Here is a 24,572-nt window from a genome sequence, read left to right on the forward strand (position 1 = left end):
AGTTGAAATTATTTCCCCTAGACTCTAACTTACCTTTAAATAACTCGGATCCAAAAATCTTGTTGCATAAGTAACATTATAAATAAATGGTAACAGGCCACATTCTGAAGTATCATATTATAACCAAGTCATTGCCATTTTTTATTTTTTTATATTATTTTTTATTTTCTTTTGCTACTTTAACTTGTGTATTTTTTGACCTTAGTGCAATTACAAGTGAGTCTGGTGCTATTTTTAATTTGTATTTTTATATTTTTAGTTTATACCTAGTTGTACTTTAGCTCATTCCAGCACAACACATAGACAACATCAACTTCATTATGTTTATTAGTGACTATACTCTATATGACCAAAGTGCTTTAGCTATATACTTGTCCAAACTTCCCACTACTACAGATATCAGTACTAGAACTCAACACACAATTCAGGATATAAATAGCCATAATTTAAACATAGAAGATGATTGATCACGTCGACCCTGATCTAAACCTCCATAATCTAACACCCAATCAAAACCTACTGGAAAGTAGCTGCCTTTAACACACAGCATCACAAGCCAGCACTATCCTAAGCAGTGCTAAAAGTCTATCAGTTCTTAACGACAACATCAGGTCCTTAAGCAAACACTATGATGACCTCCTGGCACTCCTTGAGTCGCTAAAGACACCTTTCTTCTGCATTATTCTTACTGAGACCTGGCTTAAGCAGGACACAATAGATATCTATCCTCTACCAGGATACACAGCAATCAACAACTGCAGACCATACCAAGTTGGGAGTGGTATTGCAATCTATTACTCTAACCAATTATCTTGTCTTAGCACCACTTGCTTTAGTGATGAATATGGGGAATACATTTTTGCTAATTTTACTGTAAAAAACCTTAAGACGCCTATAACAATCGGTGCCATTTACCGGATACCCCACACAAACATCCCAAATTTCAGTGAGAAATTAAAGGCACTAATAACAAACAGACAAATGAACAAGCACCACCTTATCTTAGCTGGAGACTTTAATATCAACCTTTGCCTACTAGATGATCAGCCTGTAACTGATTTCATCAACAATATGAACAACACACTTCTCATACCAACAATAACTAAACCATCCAGGCTCCTGATACAAGTGCAATCATAACAGACCACATATGGACCAATATACTAGCCCCCCTTAAATCAGGGATAATCACAGACAGCACTACAGACCACTACCCTACCTTCCTCTTAACAAACAATAGTAAACCACCACTAGAATACAACAAAGTTTCATTTAGACTCCATGATGAGGCCTCAATAAGGAAGTTCACAGCAGACCTAGAGGCTGTTGACTGGCCTACAGAATTCTCCAAGGCCAATGGTATTTGTGGAAATTACTGTATAAATTTTCCAGAAATATGGTAATTTATAGACAAATAGACGGCCTATACTGTATTTAATAATATTTGTCATAGAAAACGGAAAGCCTGCGTCTGGACAGGAGACTCGCCATCTTGGTTTTGAAATTTGTTCAAACGTTGGTGTAATGGGAAGAATTTTTCGTGCTCCAAAGGTTAAAATTGTGTTGACACCTCTCAAATAGGAGGCGAAATTGGTGGATGTGAATTCCTGCATAACTTGAGATATCAGACGACTGGACAAGACAGCTTCAGGAACCTCAGATAAGCTCTCTAGATTTGTGTGTAATTCTGGCCAGCATTATTTTCATAGATTTAGTTAGAGTGAGGTTTTCTGAGTATGATATACATTAATCTCCAGTCAAATTGGTGAGTGACATTTAAGATATATTTTCCTTCTGTTATGTAATTGTGTATATATATAACCATTTATTATTTTTAATATACAGTCCACAAATTTATATATTTACCAACATTCCTGGTGATGTATATTTCATTTAATAATAGGTCCAGAGCAACTTGTGGATATGACAGTGGTAGGTATCGAAGGGGGACACTTTTTGCGACCTAGGTGTCCCAAATTCCTACTTGTCTAACTGATAATAATTATCTTTGTTCATTTACTGTTATGTATATGATACATTCAGCTAAATGCAATTTTCCACAGTATTGACGATTGGACAGACATTTTTCTTAACAAATTACTTAGACTATACAACAAACATTGTCCTATAAAAACGAAACAGATCACGAATAAACGGCTAAGTTGCCCACGGCTAACCAGCAGCATTCTGAAATCCATTTATAAGAAACACCAATATGAAAAGCAATATAGACAAGGCTTAATACACAAAGATATTCTTAAACACTATTCATCAGTTTCCACCAAAGTAATAAAGAAAGCCAAACAACTGTATTACTCCAGCAGATTCACTGACACAATAGGAGATATAAAAAAGACCCGGAAAACACTCTCTCAGATTCTGGGCATCCACAAACTGAAAAAAAAAAAAACAAGAATATTGTCCTAACTAAACCTAATGAAACACCACTTCATCCCACTGAAACAGCTAATAAGATAAACGACTTCTTCTCAACCAGTAAAATCCCACGTACCAACGCCCATGCAAGGGACTGTCTAGATGGGAATTTCCCAAATTCCTTCTATCTTGTACCAACTGAGCCTACCAAAGTCACTGAGATTATAAAGTCACTTAAAAATAACTCAGGGAACCTGTTTCATGTCCCACCATTATTGTACAAGTGAGCAGCCCATGTCCTTTTGCATGCTAATTCATTACTAGCACCTTCCCGAAACTACTCAAGACAGCAAGGGTTGCACCAATACATAAAGGTGGTGACCCTACAGATGTAAACAACTATAGGCCAATATCAAACTTACCATTGCTATCCAAAATCTTCGAGAAACTCGTGCACAGGAGACTGTATTCATTTATAACGGGACAAAACATACTCATCCCCTGCCAATTTGGATTCAGGAAAAATAAAAGCACTAATGATGAAATTGTAAAAATGCTAGATCTGCTTTACACAGCATTGCAAAATAAGGAATATCCGCTAGGAATTTTTATTGACCTAAGAAAAGCTTTTGACACAGTAGACCACGGCATCCTACTCCACAAACTTGATCATTATGGTATAAGAGGTCATGCACTGGCATATTTCAAATCCTACCTTACTAATAGGTATCAGTACGTCACCATTAAAGACACAGCATCAACAACACGGCCACTTGCTACTGGAATTCCGCAGGGAAGTGTCCTTGGACCCCTGCTCTTCCTCATTTACATCAGTGATCTTCCAAACATATCCCAACACCTGAAACCCATTCTCTTTGCTAATGACACGACTTATGTCATATCTCACCCTAATCTTGCCACCCTCAACACCATTGTTAACGAGGAGCTGCTCAAAATATCAACTTGGATGACAGCCAATAAACTTACACTTAACACTGGCAAAACCTACTATATTATGTTTGGTAGCAGAGCAGGTGCTGCACAACTTAACATTAAGATCGACAGCACTCTAATTGCCAGACATAATGAGGGCAAATTTCTAGGCCTATACCTCGACAGCAACCCGAATTACAGCACCCATATCCAACACATATCAAAAAAAGTATCCAAAACAGTTGGGATCCTCTCCAAGAAACGATATTATGTGCTGCAAAATGCCCTTCTCACACTATACCATTCACTTATATATCCATACCTCACCTATGCTATTTGTGCTTGGGGATCAACTGTAGCAACACACCTAAAGCCAATAATAACTCAACAAAAAGCCGCAGTAAGAATAATCACTAAATCCCATCTCTGGCAACACTCCCCCCCTCTGTTCAGAACATCCACACTTACTACTGTGCAATCTACATATACAGGACCTTAATTCCAATATTAACCTTGACCTAAAATGCTTTCTTGATAGTTGTGACAGGACCCACAGGCATAACACCAGACACAAACATCTCTACGACATTCCCCGTGCCCGACTAAACCTTTACAAAAATTCAATGTATGTCAAAGGCCCTAAAATCTGGAACACCCTACCTGAAAACTCTAGAACTGCAGACACATTCATCACCTTCAAAACCACAGTTAGAAAACATCTTATCTCCCTGATACACCCCGTCAACTAACTACATAAAAACCACCTGGTGGTTCACACTTACACTCATTCACTCACCCATTTGACTATAAGCACAGAAATACGTATCTTAATCTTAAAATAATGATTCCTAACTAGTCATAAGTTTGCCTGTGATACTCCAATATAGAAACTAAGTATTGTGCCAAAACAAAAGCATTCACATTACTAAACTCACAAACTAGTATTTAGTCACACCAGCATTATTTACACAAACATTACTCACATCATTATCGACAGAGAACCAGATGATGCCATATATTCTTTATTACCACAGGCGGAGACTCGGAGTGCACTAAAATATATGTATATATGAAAAGGGAAGCAAGTGAAAAGAGGAAATAACTAAAATTTGAGAGAAAAGATAAACAGGGTTCAATTCTGTCAATGAAGAAAATATGTTGCCACCACCTGGTGTTCTAGCAGTCACATGTGAAAGGTGATAAAGTTCCAGTAGAAGAGGGAGACATGGAATTTGGGTTGGAGTAATAAATACTCAGTAGGAATAATACATAAAGTAAAAGGACACAAGTGCAACTAATATACTAAGCAACACAGACCCCAACTTATGCCTAGAACAGATTAACTCGGTAGCACTCGATGTATGCACAAGGCTTATTCCTCTAAGAAAAAGGAGGAGTAGATGTAAAACAGAAAGAGACAGGCGCTCCCTTTACAGGCGACGGAAAAGAATAACAGAGCGGCTAAAAGAGGTCAATATATCTGAAATGCGTAGGGAGACACTGGTCAGAGAAATAGCAAGCATCGAACTTAAGCTAAAAGAATCCTTTAGGAGTCAGGAATCGCGGGAAGAACTAAAAGCCATAAATGAAATCGAAAGAAACCCAAAGTATTTCTTCTCCTATGCCAAATCAAAATCGAGAACAACGTCCAGTATTGGGCCCCTACTTAAACAAGATGGGTCCTACACAGATGACAACAAGGAAATGAGTGAGCTACTCAAGTCCCAATATGACTCAGTTTTTAGTAAGCCGCTAACCAGACTGAGAGTCGAAGATCAAAATGAATTTTTTATGAGAGAGCCACAAAATTTGATTAACACAAGCCTATCCGATGTTATCCTGACGCCAAATGACTTCGAACAGGCGATAAATGACATGCCCATGCACTCTGCCCCAGGGCCAGACTCATGGAACTCTGTGTTCATCAAGAACTGCAAGAAGCCCCTATCACGAGCCTTTTCCATCCTATGGAGAGGGAGCATGGACACGGGGGTCGTCCCACAGTTACTAAAAACAACAGACATAGCCCCACTCCACAAAGGGGGCAGTAAAGCAACAGCAAAGAACTACAGACCAATAGCACTAACATCCCATATCATAAAAATCTTTGAAAGGGTCCTAAGAAGCAAGATCACCACGCATCTAGAAACCCATCAGTTACACAACCCAGGGCAACATGGGTTTAGAACAGGTCGCTCCTGTCTGTCTCAACTATTGGACCACTACGACAAGGTCCTAAATGCACTAGAAGACAAAAAGAATGCAGATGTAATATATACAGACTTTGCAAAAGCCTTCGACAAGTGTGACCATGGCGTAATAGCGCACAAAATGCGTGCTAAAGGAATAACAGGAAAAGTCGGTCGATGGATCTATAATTTCCTCACTAACAGAACACAGAGAGTAGTCGTCAACAGAGTAAAGTCCGAGGCAGCTACGGTGAAAAGCTCTGTTCCACAAGGCACAGTACTCGCTCCCATCTTGTTCCTCATCCTTATATCCGACATAGACAAGGATGTCAGCCACAGCACCGTGTCTTCCTTTGCAGATGACACCCGAATCTGCATGACAGTGTCTTCCATTGCAGACACTGCAAAGCTCCAGGCAGACATCAACCAAATCTTTCAGTGGGCTGCAGAAAACAATATGAAGTTCAACGATGAGAAATTTCAATTACTCAGATATGGTAAACATGAGGAAATTAAATCTTCATCAGAGTACAAAACAAATTCTGGCCACAAAATAGAGCGAAACACCAACGTCAAAGACCTGGGAGTGATCATGTCGGAGGATCTCACCTTCAAGGACCATAACATTGTATCAATCGCATCTGCTAGAAAAATGACAGGATGGATAATGAGAACCTTCAAAACTAGGGAGGCCAAGCCCATGATGACACTCTTCAGGTCACTTGTTCTATCTAGGCTGGAATATTGCTGCACACTAACAGCACCTTTCAAGGCAGGTGAAATTGCCGACCTAGAAAATGTACAGAGAACTTTCACGGCGCGCATAACGGAGATAAAACACCTCAATTATTGGGAGCGCTTGAGGTTCCTAAACCTGTATTCCCTGGAACGCAGGAGGGAGAGATACATGATTATATACACCTGGAAAATCCTAGAGGGACTAGTACCGAACTTGCACACGAAAATCACTCACTACGAAAGCAAAAGACTTGGCAGACGATGCACCATCCCCCCAATGAAAAGCAGGGGTGTCACTAGCACGTTAAGAGACCATACAATAAGTGTCAGGGGCCCGAGACTGTTCAACTGCCTCCCAGCACACATAAGGGGGATTACCAACAGACCCCTGGCAGTCTTCAAGCTGGCACTGGACAAGCACCTAAAGTCAGTTCCGGATCAGCCGGGCTGTGGCTCGTATGTTGGTTTGCGTGCAGCCAGCAGCAACAGCCTGGTTGATCAGGCTCTGATCCACCAGGAGGCCTGGTCTCAGACCGGGCCGCGGGGGCGTTGACCCCCGGAACTCTCTCCAGGTAAACTCCAGGTAATGAAAATGAAAAAAAAAACTTACAATAAACACAAATTGCAGGGGAATCTGAATTTGGACACCTACCATAAAAAATACATGCATCAGTACTGGGAACCAGTCACTTAAAATACAACTACAGCATGCTCATAATCAGACAAAAATTATGGCTCTCTCTCCACGGATCTCCGAAGAACTTGCCTTATAATGCAGTATCTGCTAACTTCCCTGATCTAGTTGGTCTTTATATTCCGTCTTCAGGTTAGCACAGGGACCTTCAGGTCATTAGATTACCTGCCAGGTTTGGTGGACTCTAATAAAAATCTGGTATTTCTTCTAGGAAGACCTGGATTGGTTGTCTCTAGTAAGTCTGGCTTATCTTCAGGGGTTCCTGGATGCTGCTAAACCTTGTTAACAGCAGATAGTAGCTAGTGATAGTACAAAAATGCTGCTTAAGGTGATGAAGGTGTTTAGTGGGACTTCTGTTTACCAGGTATTGTCGTCATGTTCCCTCAAAACTGTTTGAACACATCTCATTCCCTATCAACAACCTCTTTATAAAACTTTTAACAGTAACATCACTAGGCGAGAATGTTCAACCTTTAATATATTTCTCTACTTCATATACCTCTTTGACTGTAACAGGGATATTAGTAAATAATAAACAGATATTACAATAATAATAATAATAATAATAATAATAATAATAATAATAATAATAATAATAATAATAATAATAATAATAATAATAATAATAATTGTAATCATCGTAACAATAATAATAATAATATTAATCATTATCCTTCTCAATTAACCATTTGAAATTGTTCTGCATTATATTTCAATAACAACAATTAGTGTGAATGTCAAAACACTGCTAATCCATTAAATTATATTGGATTCATTTAGTAGACCTGAGTTACAGAACCATGAACATAATAAATAAGAAAATGGGTAAGAAATACACATTAATGACAGTCTTGAATGTTACACAACAGATGTTTATCACACTTTAACTTATGTATGACTCGAGGGGTAAATTATCTTTATTATATCACTCACACCAGCATCACTCACACCAGCATCACTCACACCAGCATCACTCACACCAGCATCACTCACACCAGTATCACTCACACCAGCATCACTCACACCAGCATCACTCACACCAGTATCACTCACACCAGCATCACTCACACCAGCATCACTCACAACAGCATCACTCACACCAGCATCACTCACACCAGCATCACTCACACCAGTATCATTCTCACCAGCATCACTCACACCAGCATCACTCACACCAACATCACTCACACCAGCATCACTCACACCAGCATCACTCACACCAGCATCACTCACACCAGCATCACTCACACCAGCATCACTCACACCAGCATCACTCACACTAGCATCACTCACACCAGTATCACTCACACCAGTATCACTCACACCAGCATCACTCACACCAGCATCATTCTCACCAGCATCACTCACACCAGCATCACTCACACCAACATCACTCACACCAGCATCACTCACACCAGCATCACTCACATCAGCATCACTCACACCAGCATCACTTACACCAGCATCACTCACACCAGCATCACTCACACCAGCATCACTCACACCAGCATCACTCACACCAGCATCACTCACACCAGCATCACTCACACCAGCATCACTCACACCAGCATCACTCACACCAGCATCACTCACACCAGCATCACTCACACCAGCATCACTCACACCAGCATCACTCACACCAGCATCACTCACACCAGCATCACTCACACCAGCATCACTCACACCAGCATCACTCACACTAGCATCACTCACACCAGTATCACTCACACCAGTATCACTCACACCAGCATCACTCACACCAGCATCATTCTCACCAGCATCACTCACACCAGCATCACTCACACCAGCATCACTCACACCAGCATCACTCACACCAGCATCACTCACACTAGCATCACTCACACCAGTATCACTCACACCAGTATCACTCACACCAGCATCACTCACACCAGCATCATTCTCACCAGCATCACTCACACCAGCATCACTCACACCAACATCCCTCACACCAGCATCACTCACACCAGCATCACTCACATCAGCATCACTCACACCAGCATCACTTACACCAGCATCACTCACACCAGCATCACTCACACCAGCATCACTCACAGCAGCATCACTCACACCAGCATCACTCACACCAGTATCACTTACACCAGTATCACTTACACCAGTATCACTTACACCAATATCACTCACACCAACATCACTCACACCAGCATCACACACACCAGCATCACTCACACCAGCATCACTCACACAAGCATCACTCACATCAGCATCACTTACACCAGTATCACTTACACAAGTATCACTTACACCAGTATCACTCACACCAGCATTACTCACAACAGCATCACTCACACCAGCATCACTCACACCAGCATCACTCACATCAGTATCACTAGCACCAGCATCACTCACACCAGCATCACTCACATCAGTATCACTCACAAGAGTATCACTCACACCAGCATCACTCACACCAGCATCACTCACACCAGTATCACTCATACCAGCATCACTCACATCGGTATCACTCACACTAGCATCACTCACACCAGCATCACTCACACCAGCATCATTCACACCAGCATCACTCACACCAGCATCACTCACACCAACATCACTCACACCAACATCACTCACACCAACATTACTCACACCAGCATCACTCACACTAGTATCACTCACACCAGCATCACTCACACTAGCATCACTCACACCAGCATCATTCACACCAGCATCACTCACACCAGCATCACTCACACCAACATCACTCACACCAACATCACTCACACCAACATCACTCACACCAACATTACTCACACCAGCATCACTCACACTAGTATCACTCACACTGCTCAGCACCAGGTACACCAGCTGTGAAAGATGATCATCACTGAAGGACTTACCCTTTTGGTGGTTGTAACTTGTGGACCACGTCACATGCATGACTCACACCAGCATCACTCACACCGGCATCACTCACACCAGCATCACTCACACCAGCATCACTCACACCGGCATCACTCACACCGGCATCACTCACACCAGCATCACTCACACCGGCATCACTCACACCAGCATCACTCACACCAGCATCACTCACACCAGCATCACTCACACCAGCATCACTCACACCAGCATCACTCACACTAGCATCACTCACACTGCTCAGCACCAGGTACACCAGCTGTGAAAGATGATCATCACTGAAGGACTTACCCTTTTGGTGGTTGTAACTTGTGGACCACGTCACATGCATGACTCACACCAGCGTCACTCACACCACTAAGGACCACCTCCACGAACTTCTGTGTTTTGGGCAGCGGCTGCAACGCTTCTGGTGTTACTTTTGCTGGTATTCTCACTGCTGTAGTGATGTGCCATAGTGTCATATCACATGATAACTTTCACTAAATCTACACCAATAACAATATCAACTTCACACGTACAGTGATTCTCCTCACTTTCAACACTCATGGTGTTTGTCATCACACACGCATCAACACCATGATTATACCATCCATAATGATACATCATTCTGGCACCACCCATCATGTCTCTTATCATACCCAAATTAAAAAGATTAATATCTCACCTTTATTACCACAACATACTCTCAGCACCTTCAATATCTATCATCATACGCACGCACCAACACCATGAGATCACACAGTAGTGAACACCACTGTGTTATCACCTACCATATATACTGTAGATGAATGGTTCAAAGAACCGACACGTTGATAAATTAGACACATGTGCAACTCTTGGGTATCTTTATTGAGGAAACGTTTCGCCACACAGTGGCTTCATCAGTCCATACAAAGGAGAATCTTGAAGAACAGGAGGAGAATGAGGTAATCAGTCCTTTGTATGGACTGATGAAGCCACTGTGTGGCGAAACGTTTCCTCAATAAAGATACCTAAGAGTTGCACATGTGTCTAATTTACCATATATACCATTGCACCAACATCAAAACAATGATCATCACACTTAAAGCAACACATATTACCCTCACCACGTCTCTCATCACACTCACACCAACAACATTATGTTAACCCCCCCTCCTCTCCCATCAAGTCTCTCATCACACTCACACCAGCAACATTATGTTAACCCCCCTCCTCTCCCATCAAGTCTCTCATCACACTCACACCAACAACATTATGTTAACCCCCCCTCCCCTCCCATCAAGTCTCTCATCACACTCACACCAACAACATTATGTTAACCCCCCCTCCCCTCCCATCAAGTCTCTCATCACACTCACACCAACAACATTATGTTAACCCCCCCTCCCCTCCCATCAAGTCTCTCATCACACTCACACCAACAACATTATGTTAACCCCCCCTCCCCTCCCATCAAGTCTCTCATCACACTCACACCAACAACATTATGTTAACCCCCCCTCCCCTCCCATCAAGTCTCTCATCACACTCACACCAACAACATTATGTTAACCCCCCCTCCCCTCCCATCAAGTCTCTCATCACACTCACACCAGCAACATTATGTTAACCCCCCTCCCCTCCCATCAAGTCTCTCATCACACTCACACCAACAACATTATGTTAACCCCCCTCCCCTCCCATCAAGTCTCTCATCACACTCACACCAGCAACATTATGTTAACCCCCCTCCCCTCCCATCAAGTCTCTCATCACACTCACACCAACAACATTATGTTAACCCCCCTCCCCTCCCATCAAGTCTCTCATCACACTCACACCAGCAACATTATGTTAACCCCCCCTCCCCTCCCATCAAGTCTCTCATCACACTCACACCAGCAACATTATGTTAACCCCCCTCCCCTCCCATCAAGTCTCTCATCACACTCACACCAGCAACATTATGTTAACCCCCCCTCCCCTCCCATCAAGTCTCTCATCACACTCACACCAACAACATTATGTTAACCCCCCCACCTCTCCCATCAAGTCTCTCATCACACTCACACCAGCAACATTATGTTAACCCCCCCACCTCTCCCATCAAGTCTCTCATCACACTCACACCAACAACATTATGTTAACCCCCCCTCCCCTCCCATCAAGTCTCTCATCACACTCACACCAACAACATTATGTTAACCCCCCCACCTCTCCCATCAAGTCTCTCATCACACTCACACCAGCAACATTATGTTAACCCCCCACCTCTCCCATCAAGTCTCTCATCACACTCACACCAACAACATTATGTTAACCCCCCCTCCTCTCCCATCAAGTCTCTCATCACACTCTCACCAACAACATTATGTTAACCCCCCCTCCCCTCCCATCAAGTCTCTCATCACACTCACACCAACAACATTATGTTAACCCCCCCCTCCCCTCCCATCAAGTCTCTCATCACACTCACACCAACAACATTATGTTAACCCCCCCACCTCTCCCATCAAGTCTCTCATCACACTCACACCAGCAACATTATGTTAACCCCCCCTCCTCTCCCATCAAGTCTCTCATCACACTCTCACCAACAACATTATGTTAACCCCCCCTCCCTCCCATCAAGTCTCTCATCACACTCACACCAACAACACGACCATCACACTTGTAGTGATTCAACATTTTATCTATTATGGAATAATAAACTTCTTTCAATATCTTTCTCAATTCCTCCATGCTCTAACATTGTCTTGGATCTCTGTACACAATGTACCTTAGGATAAACTGTTATGAGTATTTTACCACTTTTCATGTCTGGGATGATGATATTATGTATACAGTTCATATATCTATTCTTGTAAGTATTTATTAGGTATATAATTTGATGGGGGTGTTAGTTGATGGAAAGGAGAGGGAAACAGAGATTTCATGAATTGGGCAGGGAGGTATAAGATCTTTTAGGAGTGAGGCAGGGCCACATATTAGTTTTTGGAAATGCATGAGACTGAGTTAGAATGTAAGGGTGGTAAAGCAGAGAGCATAGATGGAATCAACACAAAAATGGTAAAATCAAAGAGTTAAATAATTTTTCGTGGTTTTGGTGCGTTTTTTTTTCAATAAATGGATAAAAAGAGAGAAGGTACCTAGGGACTGGCATAGAGCAAGCATGCAATAGTTCCTTTATATAAATGGAAAATTGTTGTGAAATAGAATAATAATTGTAAGGAAATAAACCTATTAAATATACCAAGTAAAGTGTATAATAGAGTATTTATTGAAATAAATAAGGGTTAGACAGGGAGAGGTATTACAGATTAACAAAGTGGTTTAGGAAGGGCCCGGGATGGGAAGAAAAAGTATTTACAATAAAGAATATAAATTAACAGTACTTAGCTAGAGGTAAGTGAGGTTTTGTTACATTTAGGGATTTGGAAGAGGCATATGATAGGGTGCATAAGGAAGCAGTGTGGCAGATGTTGCTTGTGTGGAACAAGTGGTAGTTAAATACGCTAAGGTATATGGGAGCTGAGTTGTCAGCAAACAGGTCTATGAAAAATGAAGTCAGGCATAGAACTGATGAAGAAAAAACGTGGGTGGTGCATATAGGTGTCTGCAGAGACTAAAAACCTTATCCATGTACACAAACTACAGTATGGGTGGGGACTGAACTCGCGACTGGTGAGTCGTAAAAATTTAGACCGGTGTGTTAGCCACTGGGCCAGCTGGCTACAATAAGATTCATCCAACTAAGTATATTTATACACCATAGGAAGGTTACCATTGACACCACTGTGACCACAAATGCACAAATGCTGGTGGGAAATTCATCTGTAAAAACTGCGTTTGTGGTCACAGTGTTGCCTTTCTAATCCTGTTTTTTATTCTCTCTTAAAATGAGCGAGTGGATACACCTATAAATTTTTCTTTTCTCTTCCAGTGGTGCATATGGTAACCTTCCTATTGTGTATAAATATACCTAGTTGGATGAATTTTATTGTAGTCAGTGGCTAACGCGTCGGTCTGAATTTTTACGACTCACTAGCCGTGAGTTCAGTACTCACCTGTACTGTGATTTGTTTGTAATCGTATCATTACGTTTTTGTGAGTTATCCATGTAGGCAAAAAGGGGAATATTCCAGAGTATATGAGTACCCGCATCCTTATATGGCTGTGGCTCGTACGTTTGTTTGCGTGCAGCCAGCAGTAACAGCCTGGTTGATCAGGCTCTGATCCACCAGGAGGCCTGGTCACAGACCGGGCCGCGGGGGCGTTGACCCCCGGAACTCTCTCCAGGTAAACTCCAGGTAAGGACAAGGCTGGAGGCAGTGATAATGTCGTGTCTGAAGTTATTGTGCTGTGTGAATATTATGCCGGAAATTAGCAGTTTGCAGATTAGGAAGTGTAGGGTTGCCATAAGTGTTACTCAAAAGATGGAGCAATGATTGTTGAGGGAGTTAAGAGAGGAGGAAGTGAAGCAGTACAGTAAGGTGGGAGTATAAATCTGAAGTTTAGGGAAGGAGGGATAAGTAAATGATAAATTTCGAAACCCAACTGGATTCTTCATCAGCAGAATGAACACTAAATGAAGGTAGGCACATGAAAACTTCCCACCTCTTTATCAGTTTTAGTGAATGTTATATCGCTCAAGTGTCTGCCAGCACAGGAGGAAAATAATTGAATCAGCATTAATTCGCACACACACACACACACACACACACACACACACACACACACACACACACACACACACACACACACACTCACACACACACACACACACACCACATCGACAGGAGTAACAGCATACTCAGTGTTCACGAGTTTTGAGCTCTTTCTAGCCTATCCAAGGATATTGAAGGGATCATCTAAAGTGTTAGAGCTCAGTGAACAAGTCGGGAAGTGAAATACAAGCTGCCTAAACCAGAAAAGGGAGGCGAGGGCTACAAATTACTTAAATAATTTTGAAAGTGAAATCAGTGCCAGAAGTGGGGAAAGAAGGCCTAGAGCCAGGCATAGACAGTGTTGCCACAATATGGAAAATTAAAATTACTGGATGAATCTCATTAGATTCATACCAGTAATTTAATAAAAGTAACAAAGATAATTATTCTTTATCAAGGTTACAGAGACATGTAGGAATTTCTGGACATCCTAGGTCGCAAAAAATGTCCTCCTTCGATACCTGCTCCACTCATATCTCCACAAGTCACTCTAGACCTATATTAATTTCAAATGAAATATTCATCACCAGGAATTCTGGTACAACATTAATATAAATATGTGGACTGTATGTTAAATTTAATAAATGGCAAAATATAAATTGAAGGAGAATTTATAATAATAACACTCACCAATTTGCCTGGAGATTACTTGGTGTGTCATACACAAACCCCTGCCTAGAATATGAAGAAAATACTGGCCAGAATTTCAACATAAATATAGACATTACTCAACTGGGGTAATTTTATCCTGTTCCCATCTAATTACGGAGTCCTGTCCAGTCATCTAATTCTCACGTTCTGCAGGACTGCAAATCCAACAATTTCGGCTCCTATTTGAGAGGTTTTAAACACAATTTAACGTCTAGAGTGATGAAAATTCTTCCAATTTTCACTAACGTTTCCACAGTTCAAAAAAAAACAATGGCGTCCCCCTTCCCCAGCGATGCTCACCAATCTCGCTGGTTCTTTATTTATTTACAAATTACAAATTTATTACCTACAATATATTGCATCAATTTACTTACAAAATACACTGTATTTTCGGAAAATATACAATATTTTCCACACTGTGGCCGGGCGGAGTTCGTTGCTAAACGACTCAAATTTCTCCTTCCTCTAGGAGATGATTCCAGCCAGTTCTGGCTTGAGTGGCTGTTTTTCTAGTAGGTCTTACTACAATTTCATCTTCCTGCATCACTTGGTCAGCGTTATCTTCAATATCACTCGTGTCATTTCCCTTTAGATTTTCATTTACATTTGATTGAATACCATTTAATTCCAAGGGAATCAATTTATTAATCGTGCGTAAACTTTCTTGGCCATGCCACAACACTTTGACATTCCAGACAACACCTTGTGCATCTGGGTACAATGTCAATACCTGGCTCAGAGGCCACAATGTTCGATGCTGTTCAGTATCAGTTAACACAATGTCACCTGGTTGAATGTTTTGTCGATTTACTGCCTCTGTCGCACCATAAAAGTGTTCACGTAGTGTAAGAAGATATTCCTTATGCCACACATTAGACCAATGATCAATTACTTTATTTAACATTTTAAATTTATCACTTAACACTGTCGCATCATTGTCATTTTCATCACTTTCTTCAGGATTATCTCTATAGACAGGGGCAGCTTCCAATTTCCTTCCACATATTAGGTGAGAAGGTGTTAATACATCTGTATCAGGTGTATCACTCATGTACGAGAGAGGCTGATTATTTATCCGATTCTCCGCCTCCACCAACACTGCACGGAATTCCTCCAAATTAATTCTCTTTCTCTGTAGTACTTTACATAACACCTCTTCACTGTGTCTATTAGTCTTTCGTACAGCCCCCCCCCCCTGCCAAGGGGCTCTAGGAGTAATAAACTTCTAGGTACACCTTCGCTGGTTTAACAGAGATTGAACATCGTTATTCTTATTTAATTCCATCAAGTGTTGAGCACCCACTACAAAATTAGTGGCATTATCCGAAATCATCAATCTTGGACAGGATCTCCTAGCTGCAAATTTTCGAAACAGCTGTATAAACTGTTCTGCAGACAAGTCCTGAGCCACTTCTAAATGAACTGCCCTAGTAGCAGTACAAGTGAACAAACACACATACACTTTCAGTGGAACACCATCTGAAGTACCTGTTAAAATGATTGGACCACTATAGTCTACACCTGTTACATCAAATGGTTTCACTAATTGTACACGCTCCTTTGGCAATGGTGGAGGACCTGGGTACATATAGGATCTGGCATCCACACGGCGACATATTACACAAGATTTAATCACCCTTTTTACACTTTGCCGTCCTTGTGGAATCCAGAAAGTTTCCCTAATACAATTTAAGGTATCTTGTACCCCACCATGCATTACATTTTTATGGGCACCCTTTCTTTTAAAACAATCAAATTTGTTAGATGATGAGTTTTGGATGCGGCAGTAAGATAGGGTGTTTAGCATAATCACCCAATTCAGCATTTTATAACCTACCTCTGCACCTAATTACATTATTCTCTAAATACAGCCCCAATTTCTCTATTATGGAACCTTTCACAATTTTTCTTTCCATCATCAATTTAATCTCATTTCCATAGATTTCTTCTTGTACCCTCTTTATCCAATATTCAAGAGGATGTGAAAACTTATATGAAATATTCATCTTGTTTAGAAATTTAAACACCAACTTAGTTACATTGATTAGTTTGGGTAAAGAAGAATACCTATTTATATCAATGGCTAAGGAAGGACAAACTATTGGAGCGGTGGTCACAGTAATTTCAACAGGAGCAATATACGCCTTTTGTACAGGCCAATTAGCTTTATTTACCAACCAGCTCGGTCCTTTAAACCATGATACAGCATTTACGAATTTAGCATAAGGTAAACCTCGAGACAAGAAATCAGCTGGATTCTCCTCACCAGGTATATGATTAAATGTTAACATATGCTGACCCAAACTATTATACTTCTCTTGCATCTGATTAATTTCAGCGACTCTGTTTTGTACGTACACAATTTTACTGTTTCCATTACGAATCCATTGTAAGGATACCTCATTATCAGACCAAATTACAGTGTCGCTAATATTTATCTCCTGCAACTTATTTCTTATATAATTAGCTAATTTGACACCTACATAAATGGCTGTTAATTCCAACTGAGGTAAGGTACGTGATTTAATTGGAGACACTTTAGCCTTAGACATAACAAGAGAAATAACACTATTACATTGAAGGTAAGCAACTGCTCCATATGCCAATTTTGAAGCATCACAAAAAATGTGGAGTATATTTTTCCCATCTGGATTGGCCACCTGGCGTGGGAACTCCAACATTGGAATTTTTTCATAATCACCAATTAATTCATCCCACCTGTTAATGAATTCCTCAGGTAGAGTTTCATCCCAAGCACATTTAAGCTTCCATGCTTCTTGTATTAACAATTTCCCTCTTATAGTAAGGGGTGACACTAAGCCTAGTGGATCAAAACATTTGGAAACTTCAGCAAGCAAGACTCTCTTAGTTAATTTATTGGGCATACTGTAATTATTAGGTTTTAACATTAACAAATCTCTCTCAGTATCCCAAGTTAATCCCAATACATTACTACATTTTGGTACTTCATCTCCAGGGTAATCTTTACTTATTTTGTCCTTTAATTTGGACGAATTACTATTCCATTCCCTCAGAGGCATATTTGCACTTTGCATTATTTTATTAGCCTCTCCATAAGTCATTAACAGTTCCTCTTCAGTTGACGTCACACCCAGGAAATTGTCCACATAAAATTGTTTGCTCATTACTTTACTCAATGGACTTCCCGTACGTTTAAGGTGTGCATTTATCGTCGCTTGAAGTAGGAACGGACTGGATGTAGCACCAAATAATACGCTCCTAAAGCGAAAGGTTTTCAGAGGGCTAAGTGGGTCACTAGGATTCTCAGGCCATAAGAAGCGGGTACAATCCCGGTCAGCCTCTTGTAAACCCACTCTTAGGAAAGCTTTACTTATGTCAGCCGTAAAGGCATAATTCTTCACCCTGAAATTTAATAAGATATCTCCTAATTTTTCCGTCAACGACGGACCTGTCATCAAACAGTCATTTAAACTAGGTACATTTTTGTTACTCCTGGCACTACAATTAAACACAATCCTCAGAGGAGTGGTCTTAGAATCCTTCTTCACTCCGTGATGTGGCAAATAGTGACCATAAATTTTGGCTTGCTCAGGAGGTACCTCTTCTATAAATTTATTAATTAATTGTTCAGTAATTATACAATTATAGGAAGTCAATAATTCTGGTGTCTTACTCAGTTCATAAAGCTGAGCCTTTAATTGTCCATATGCCATTCTGTAATTAGTGGGCAATTCTGGATGGTTCAGTCTCCACGGAAGTCGTACCCAGTATTGTCCAGATTCAAATTTTACATCTCTCAGGTACTGTTCCTGAGTAAAAGAATCGTCTGGACTTTCTTCATTTACATTTATTCCAATGCTGTCTAATTCCCACAATTTATGCACTGGCTCAACACCATCCTCTATGGAAGAATTATATTGGGGCACGATTTCATGAGTAAGACACACAGTGATAGTATTTATAGTTTCCTCTAGTCATGCATTATTATTACGAGGAATCCTACCATACATTACATGGCCTCCTGCAGTCTTTAAAAGGGTGACACCACATTTCTTTACCATACCCTTTACAAAGGAGGCATAATAGTCACTACCTATCAAAATATTTATTGGGCCTACAGAATCATCACTTACACCAGAAGGTGCTAAATTTACATTATGTGAAAGTCTTTCTGTAGCTTTACTAAGCCCTGTTGTAGATATTTTCTCTGGAAGTCTATCTACAATTACTGCATTAATACGTTTTTTCTCATTGCCCAAACTGACAGTTACATAAACAGTGTCATACAATTGAGCCCTTTTATCTGAGAGAAAACCAGATAATTTTAGAGTTGTAGGATCTCCCATCTGTACTTTCATCCCATTAAGACATTTACGTTTTATGAAAGTACGCTGTGATCCCTGGTCTAATAATGCAGTTACATTTTTTGATTTATGCCTTTTATCATCAATTTTTACCTGTAACACAGGTAAGGCTACTTCAGCAAAACCATCATTATTAACATTAGCAGCAATTTTTACATTAGCCACTGTTGTGTCAGGATTGTCAACATTATCATTATTATCAACATTATCATATAGACCCTTACACATGACTATATGGTGTCTTCCTTTGTGACATTGATAACAGTTGTTTAATTTGGCATGACAATCCTTTACATTGTGATTACCTAGACATCTGATACATCTGTCAAGTTCCTCCAATCTTTCAACTTTATCATTCCATGAATTGTATGCATTGCAATTCTTAGAAAAATGAGTACCCTTGCAGAAGAGACAATCTCTCTTTTCTTTGACTGGTTTCTTATTAACTGGGCTACTCTTAGGAGGGTACTTATTCTTCTTACCTTATGAAGAATCATTATTTCTTATTCCTGCTATTTGATATGTACCTATGTAACTCTTTTTAGGAGATGAATTTTGATTATTAACATTGAAATAATTTTTCCCTTTGTGAAACTTGACAGATACCTCAGAGTTATTATGTGTTGCATCTTTAAAATGAGTTGGTTGGCTGGTCTGCAACTGAACAATTAATTCTTGTAGACCTAGTCTTATTTCCTCCAGACCAAAATAACCTTTGTGATACTTGTTCGAGAGCCATTCAAGTGTTTTACAGCTTAATTTATTCTGTACAATGGCACTCAATAACCAGTCTGATTCCTTCAGATTATATTTATTACTTAAAGTTTTGAGAGTGCTCTCCAGTTTAACTCTAAACTGCTGTAAACCTTTGTAAGTGTGATCTGGAGATTTTAAATTAACAATGATATTCACTAGATCCAACCTACTTTGTTCTATATTACCATAAATGACCTTCAACAAGTCAACTGCTTCCTTGTAAGAGTCATCTACATTGGGAAAGGCTTGTATGAGTATGTGAGCATCTCCTCTTATCTATCCTTTGAGGTAAAATAATTTAGTAACACATGCTAGGTCACTCCTATCATGTACAGCTGCTTTAAAAATTGGCGAAAACTCCTCCCAATTTTCTCCAGGATTAAATACAGGTAAACATAATTCTGGGAGTTTTGGCAAAGACATCTTATTTATTGGAATAGATTGATTAACTGCCTGGTTTACACCTTTTAATTTATTCAAAGCCTGACTTTTACAAGAAAGAATTTTTTCTTCTAATTCATAATACTGGTTAATCATAAGATCCATTTCTGTCTCATCTGCACAATTTACTAACAAATCTCCTTCATATTTTTTATAATATAATTTGTATGAATCATATCTAGTCCCTAAAGCATCTAAATACAATTTTAAATCATCAGTATTCACAGTTTCCTGATTCATTAATTCCAAACATTTATTGTATGCCTTGGTTACTTGATCCTTTCTAGCTTGTAGTGATGCTTTCTTGGCTCTAAATTCCAAGGGCTTGTCCTCTACATTAATTTCCTCATATTCACCCATGGTGCAATGTATTAAATTCAACTCAATTAATAACACTGATTATGTATTTAATTATGTACTTTATAAAGGTAAACATTACAACTTACCTTTGAATAAACCCTAGCTACACTTGAGCTTAGCAATTACACATGTAAGGAAATTATAATAAAAATTTTAAATACACATTAATAAATCCTAGCTACAATTGAGCTTAGCAATTACACATGTAAGGAAATTCCTAGCTACACTTGAGCTTAGCAAACCCATCTCTCCCCTTCCCCCTAACCATCTATCCCCCCCTCCTGTCCCCCCTCCCCCTAACCATCTCTCCCCCTCCCCCTAACCATCTCTCCCCTCCCCCTAACCACCTCTCCCCCTCCCCCTAACCATCAATCCCCTAACCATCTATCCCCATCCCCTAACCATCTCTCCCCCTCCTGCTAACCATCTCTCCCCTCCCCCTAACCATCTCTCCCCTCCCCCTAACCATCTCTTCCCCCTCCCCCTAACCATCAATCCCCTAACCATCTATCCCCCTCCCCTAACCATCTATCCCCCTCCCCTAACCATCTCCCCCCTCCCCCATCCCCCTAACCATCTATCCCCCTTCCCCTAATCATCTATCCCCCTACCCCTAACCATCTACCCCCTCCCCCTAACCATCTATTTCCCTCCCCCTAACCATCTCTTCCCCTCCCCCTAATCATCTACCTCCTCGCAACTCCCACACACACACACACACACACACACACACACACACACACACACACACACACACACACATGGTGGGTGCAGACGTGGGTACACAAGGCTCCGAGAACCTTCGTGTTTTTGAGGCGTGCAATAACCGCTAGCAGTAATCAGTGGTAGTGACAAAGTCAGTGAACAAACCTACGAGTGATAACTATAGTTATTAGTTGAAAAAATTCGAGGGGAAACCTAAATTCAGTATTTTCTTTTAAAAGTGCCAAACCGTTGTGGATCTACTAGGCACTGTTGCCACACAGATACAAACATAAAAAGATCAAAGTGAGTGTGGAAACGGGTGATCAAGAATTACCAGCGTTTGGTTAACAAGTGAAATGTGGGGCACCGTAATGTGAGAGTGAAAAAGTTAATAAGCAAAAGGAGAAAGAAAAAATAAAATATACAACAAGGGAAGGTGGCAGTAGGCCTACTGAAGCAGTGACGTCACAACAGTTTGTATGCCATTATACATATAAAGTGTAACACCGAATGTGAAGTGTATTCTGTAATAAGTGAAAAGTGAAATCACTTGAGGAACGCGGGATGCATGAGCATATATGGTTATAAACATCACGGGTGAAGGAGTTACAAAATAGTGATAGAAGGCCTATGTACGACGACTACGTCATCAGCTTCTGGCAACTTGTCATCACACCGCTGTCAGCGCAAGTATTTCACCTGTTGAGGTTGCATTTTGCAAGGTTGAGTCTGGTCCTGCATCACTGTTAGATACTGGTCACTCACTCCTGCAAGCCATTACCAGAATTAGAGTAGAAATAGCATAGAGGAGAGTGCAAGGAGTAAAGCGGTAGTGAGGGATAACGTCAGACACTTAAGCTGAGACAAGCTAAATTTTACAACCTAGCTACTTTCTGAATTTTAGAAGTAGAATCGATAAGTGTTACAAGTATTGGTAAGCTTAGAATTACTGGTATCTACCGGTATTTATTAGCAGTATGAATACTTAGAAGTGGGGGCACACACACACAAACACACACACCATACATCACACACACACAACACACACACACACACACACACACACACACACACACACACATACACACACACACATACACAAACACACACACACACACACACACACACACACACACACACACACAACACACACACACACACACATCACACACACACACACACACACACACACACACACACACACACACACACACACACACACACACACACACACACACACACACACACACACACACACACACACACACACACACACACACACACACACACACACACACACACACACACACACACACACACACACACACACACACACACACACACACACACACACACACACACACACACACACACACACACACACACACACACACACAGGAACAAGCACTTGTAAGCTGTAGTACACACGCAAACACACACATACACAGGATTTCACACCGTCCTGTGAACTGACCATCTGAACCTTGCTCCTCTCCTAGGTAGAGACCTATCTCTACCTTTCTCACTCTTTACCTATATCTCTCTCTCTACCTATCACTCTCTACCTATCTCTCTCTCTCTCTTCCCTCTCCCATCTCTCCGCTCTAACATCTCTTACCTCTCACACCTTCCCCCCCTCTAACATCTCTCCCCCTCTAACATCTCTCCCCTCCCATTATCTCTCCCCTCTCCCTTTCCCCATCTCTCTCCCCTCCTCCCCTCCCTCTCCCCCTAGCCTCTCTCCCCTCTCGCTCTTCCATCTCCCCCCTCTTTCCCCTCTCCCCCCTCTCTCCCCCTCTCTTTGCCCCCTCCTCTCCCCCTCTTCTCCCCTCTCTCTCCCTCCTCCCTCTTTGCCTCTCTCTCTCTCTCTCTCTCTCTCTCTCTCTCTCTCGCTCTCTCTCTCTCTCTCTCTCTCTCTCTCTCTCTTGCTCTCTCTCTTCCCCATTTTCCCTTCTAACTCTCCCCCTCTCCTACTCTTCCCTTCACTCTCTCTCCCCCTCTCTCTCTCACTCTCACTCTCTTACCCTTTTTCCTTCTCACTATTCACCACTCTCTACCTTCTCTCTCTCTCTTCTCTCCCTCTCTCTCTCTCTCTCCATCTCTTCCCATTTTCCCCTTCTCACTCTCCCCCTCTCCTTCCCTTCCCTTCTCTCTCTTTCCCCCTCTCACACTCTCTCTCCCCCTTTCCCTTCTCACTCTTCCCCTCTCTCTCTCCTTCTACCTTTCCCTTCTCTCTTCTCTCACAAAAAAAAAAAAAAAAAAAAAAAAAATGGTGGGGACTCGCAGGAACCAAGGATCAGATGAGAATGGTTCTGGTAGGGAGGAGTGGATGGAGGAGCAGTGGAAAAGGATGGAACAAGAGTGGGAGAGAAAATTAGGAGAGCTTTCTGAAAAAATGGAGAAAGAGCTCTCTGTGAAATTGGAAAAGAGGTTGGAGAAGGAGACAAAGAATTGGGAGGCACAAGTCGAAACTGCAGTAGCCAAGATAAGGGTCCTAGAAGTTGAGATAAATAGGCTGAAGCGAGTTACAGGGGCAGTGACCAGAGAAGACACAGCATATGAAGCTGCGAGGCCGAACAGGAAGGAAGGAATTATGAATTATGCTAAGGTCATATCAGCCTGCCAAGGAGGACCAAGGAGTGAAAGGGAAGAACAGCTGGTTGCAGATGGAGAGGGTGATAGGTCGAATGCTGAGGCACAACCATGCTATCAAGAGCCACTGGAAAAATCAAGGGAGAAACTGACCACATACAGGCAGGATCCAGAGTCACAGAGGGTGAGGCAATGGGAG

General features: G+C 41.3%; 1 protein-coding gene across 2 annotated transcripts in view; it reads right to left on the reverse strand.

Moving 5' to 3' along the window:
- Positions 1–9,974: 9,974 nt before the first annotated feature.
- LOC138851408 (uncharacterized) overlaps positions 9,975–24,572 on the reverse strand; it is an 89,845-nt gene continuing 75,247 nt past the window's right edge. Inside the window, exon 3 of one of the 2 annotated variants that reach the window (XM_070080499.1) lies at positions 9,975–10,270. In XM_070080499.1, the coding sequence (XP_069936600.1) occupies positions 10,119–10,270 (152 nt within the window). In that variant the 3' untranslated portion in view covers positions 9,975–10,118. Of the gene's footprint in view, positions 10,271–21,981; positions 22,549–24,572 lie in introns of those variants that run through there. The other variant, XM_070080500.1, reaches the window with a different exon arrangement.

Source organism: Cherax quadricarinatus, unplaced genomic scaffold, assembly GCF_038502225.1.
Source record: "Cherax quadricarinatus isolate ZL_2023a unplaced genomic scaffold, ASM3850222v1 Contig535, whole genome shotgun sequence".
NCBI classification, from domain to species: Eukaryota; Metazoa; Arthropoda; class Malacostraca; order Decapoda; family Parastacidae; genus Cherax; species Cherax quadricarinatus.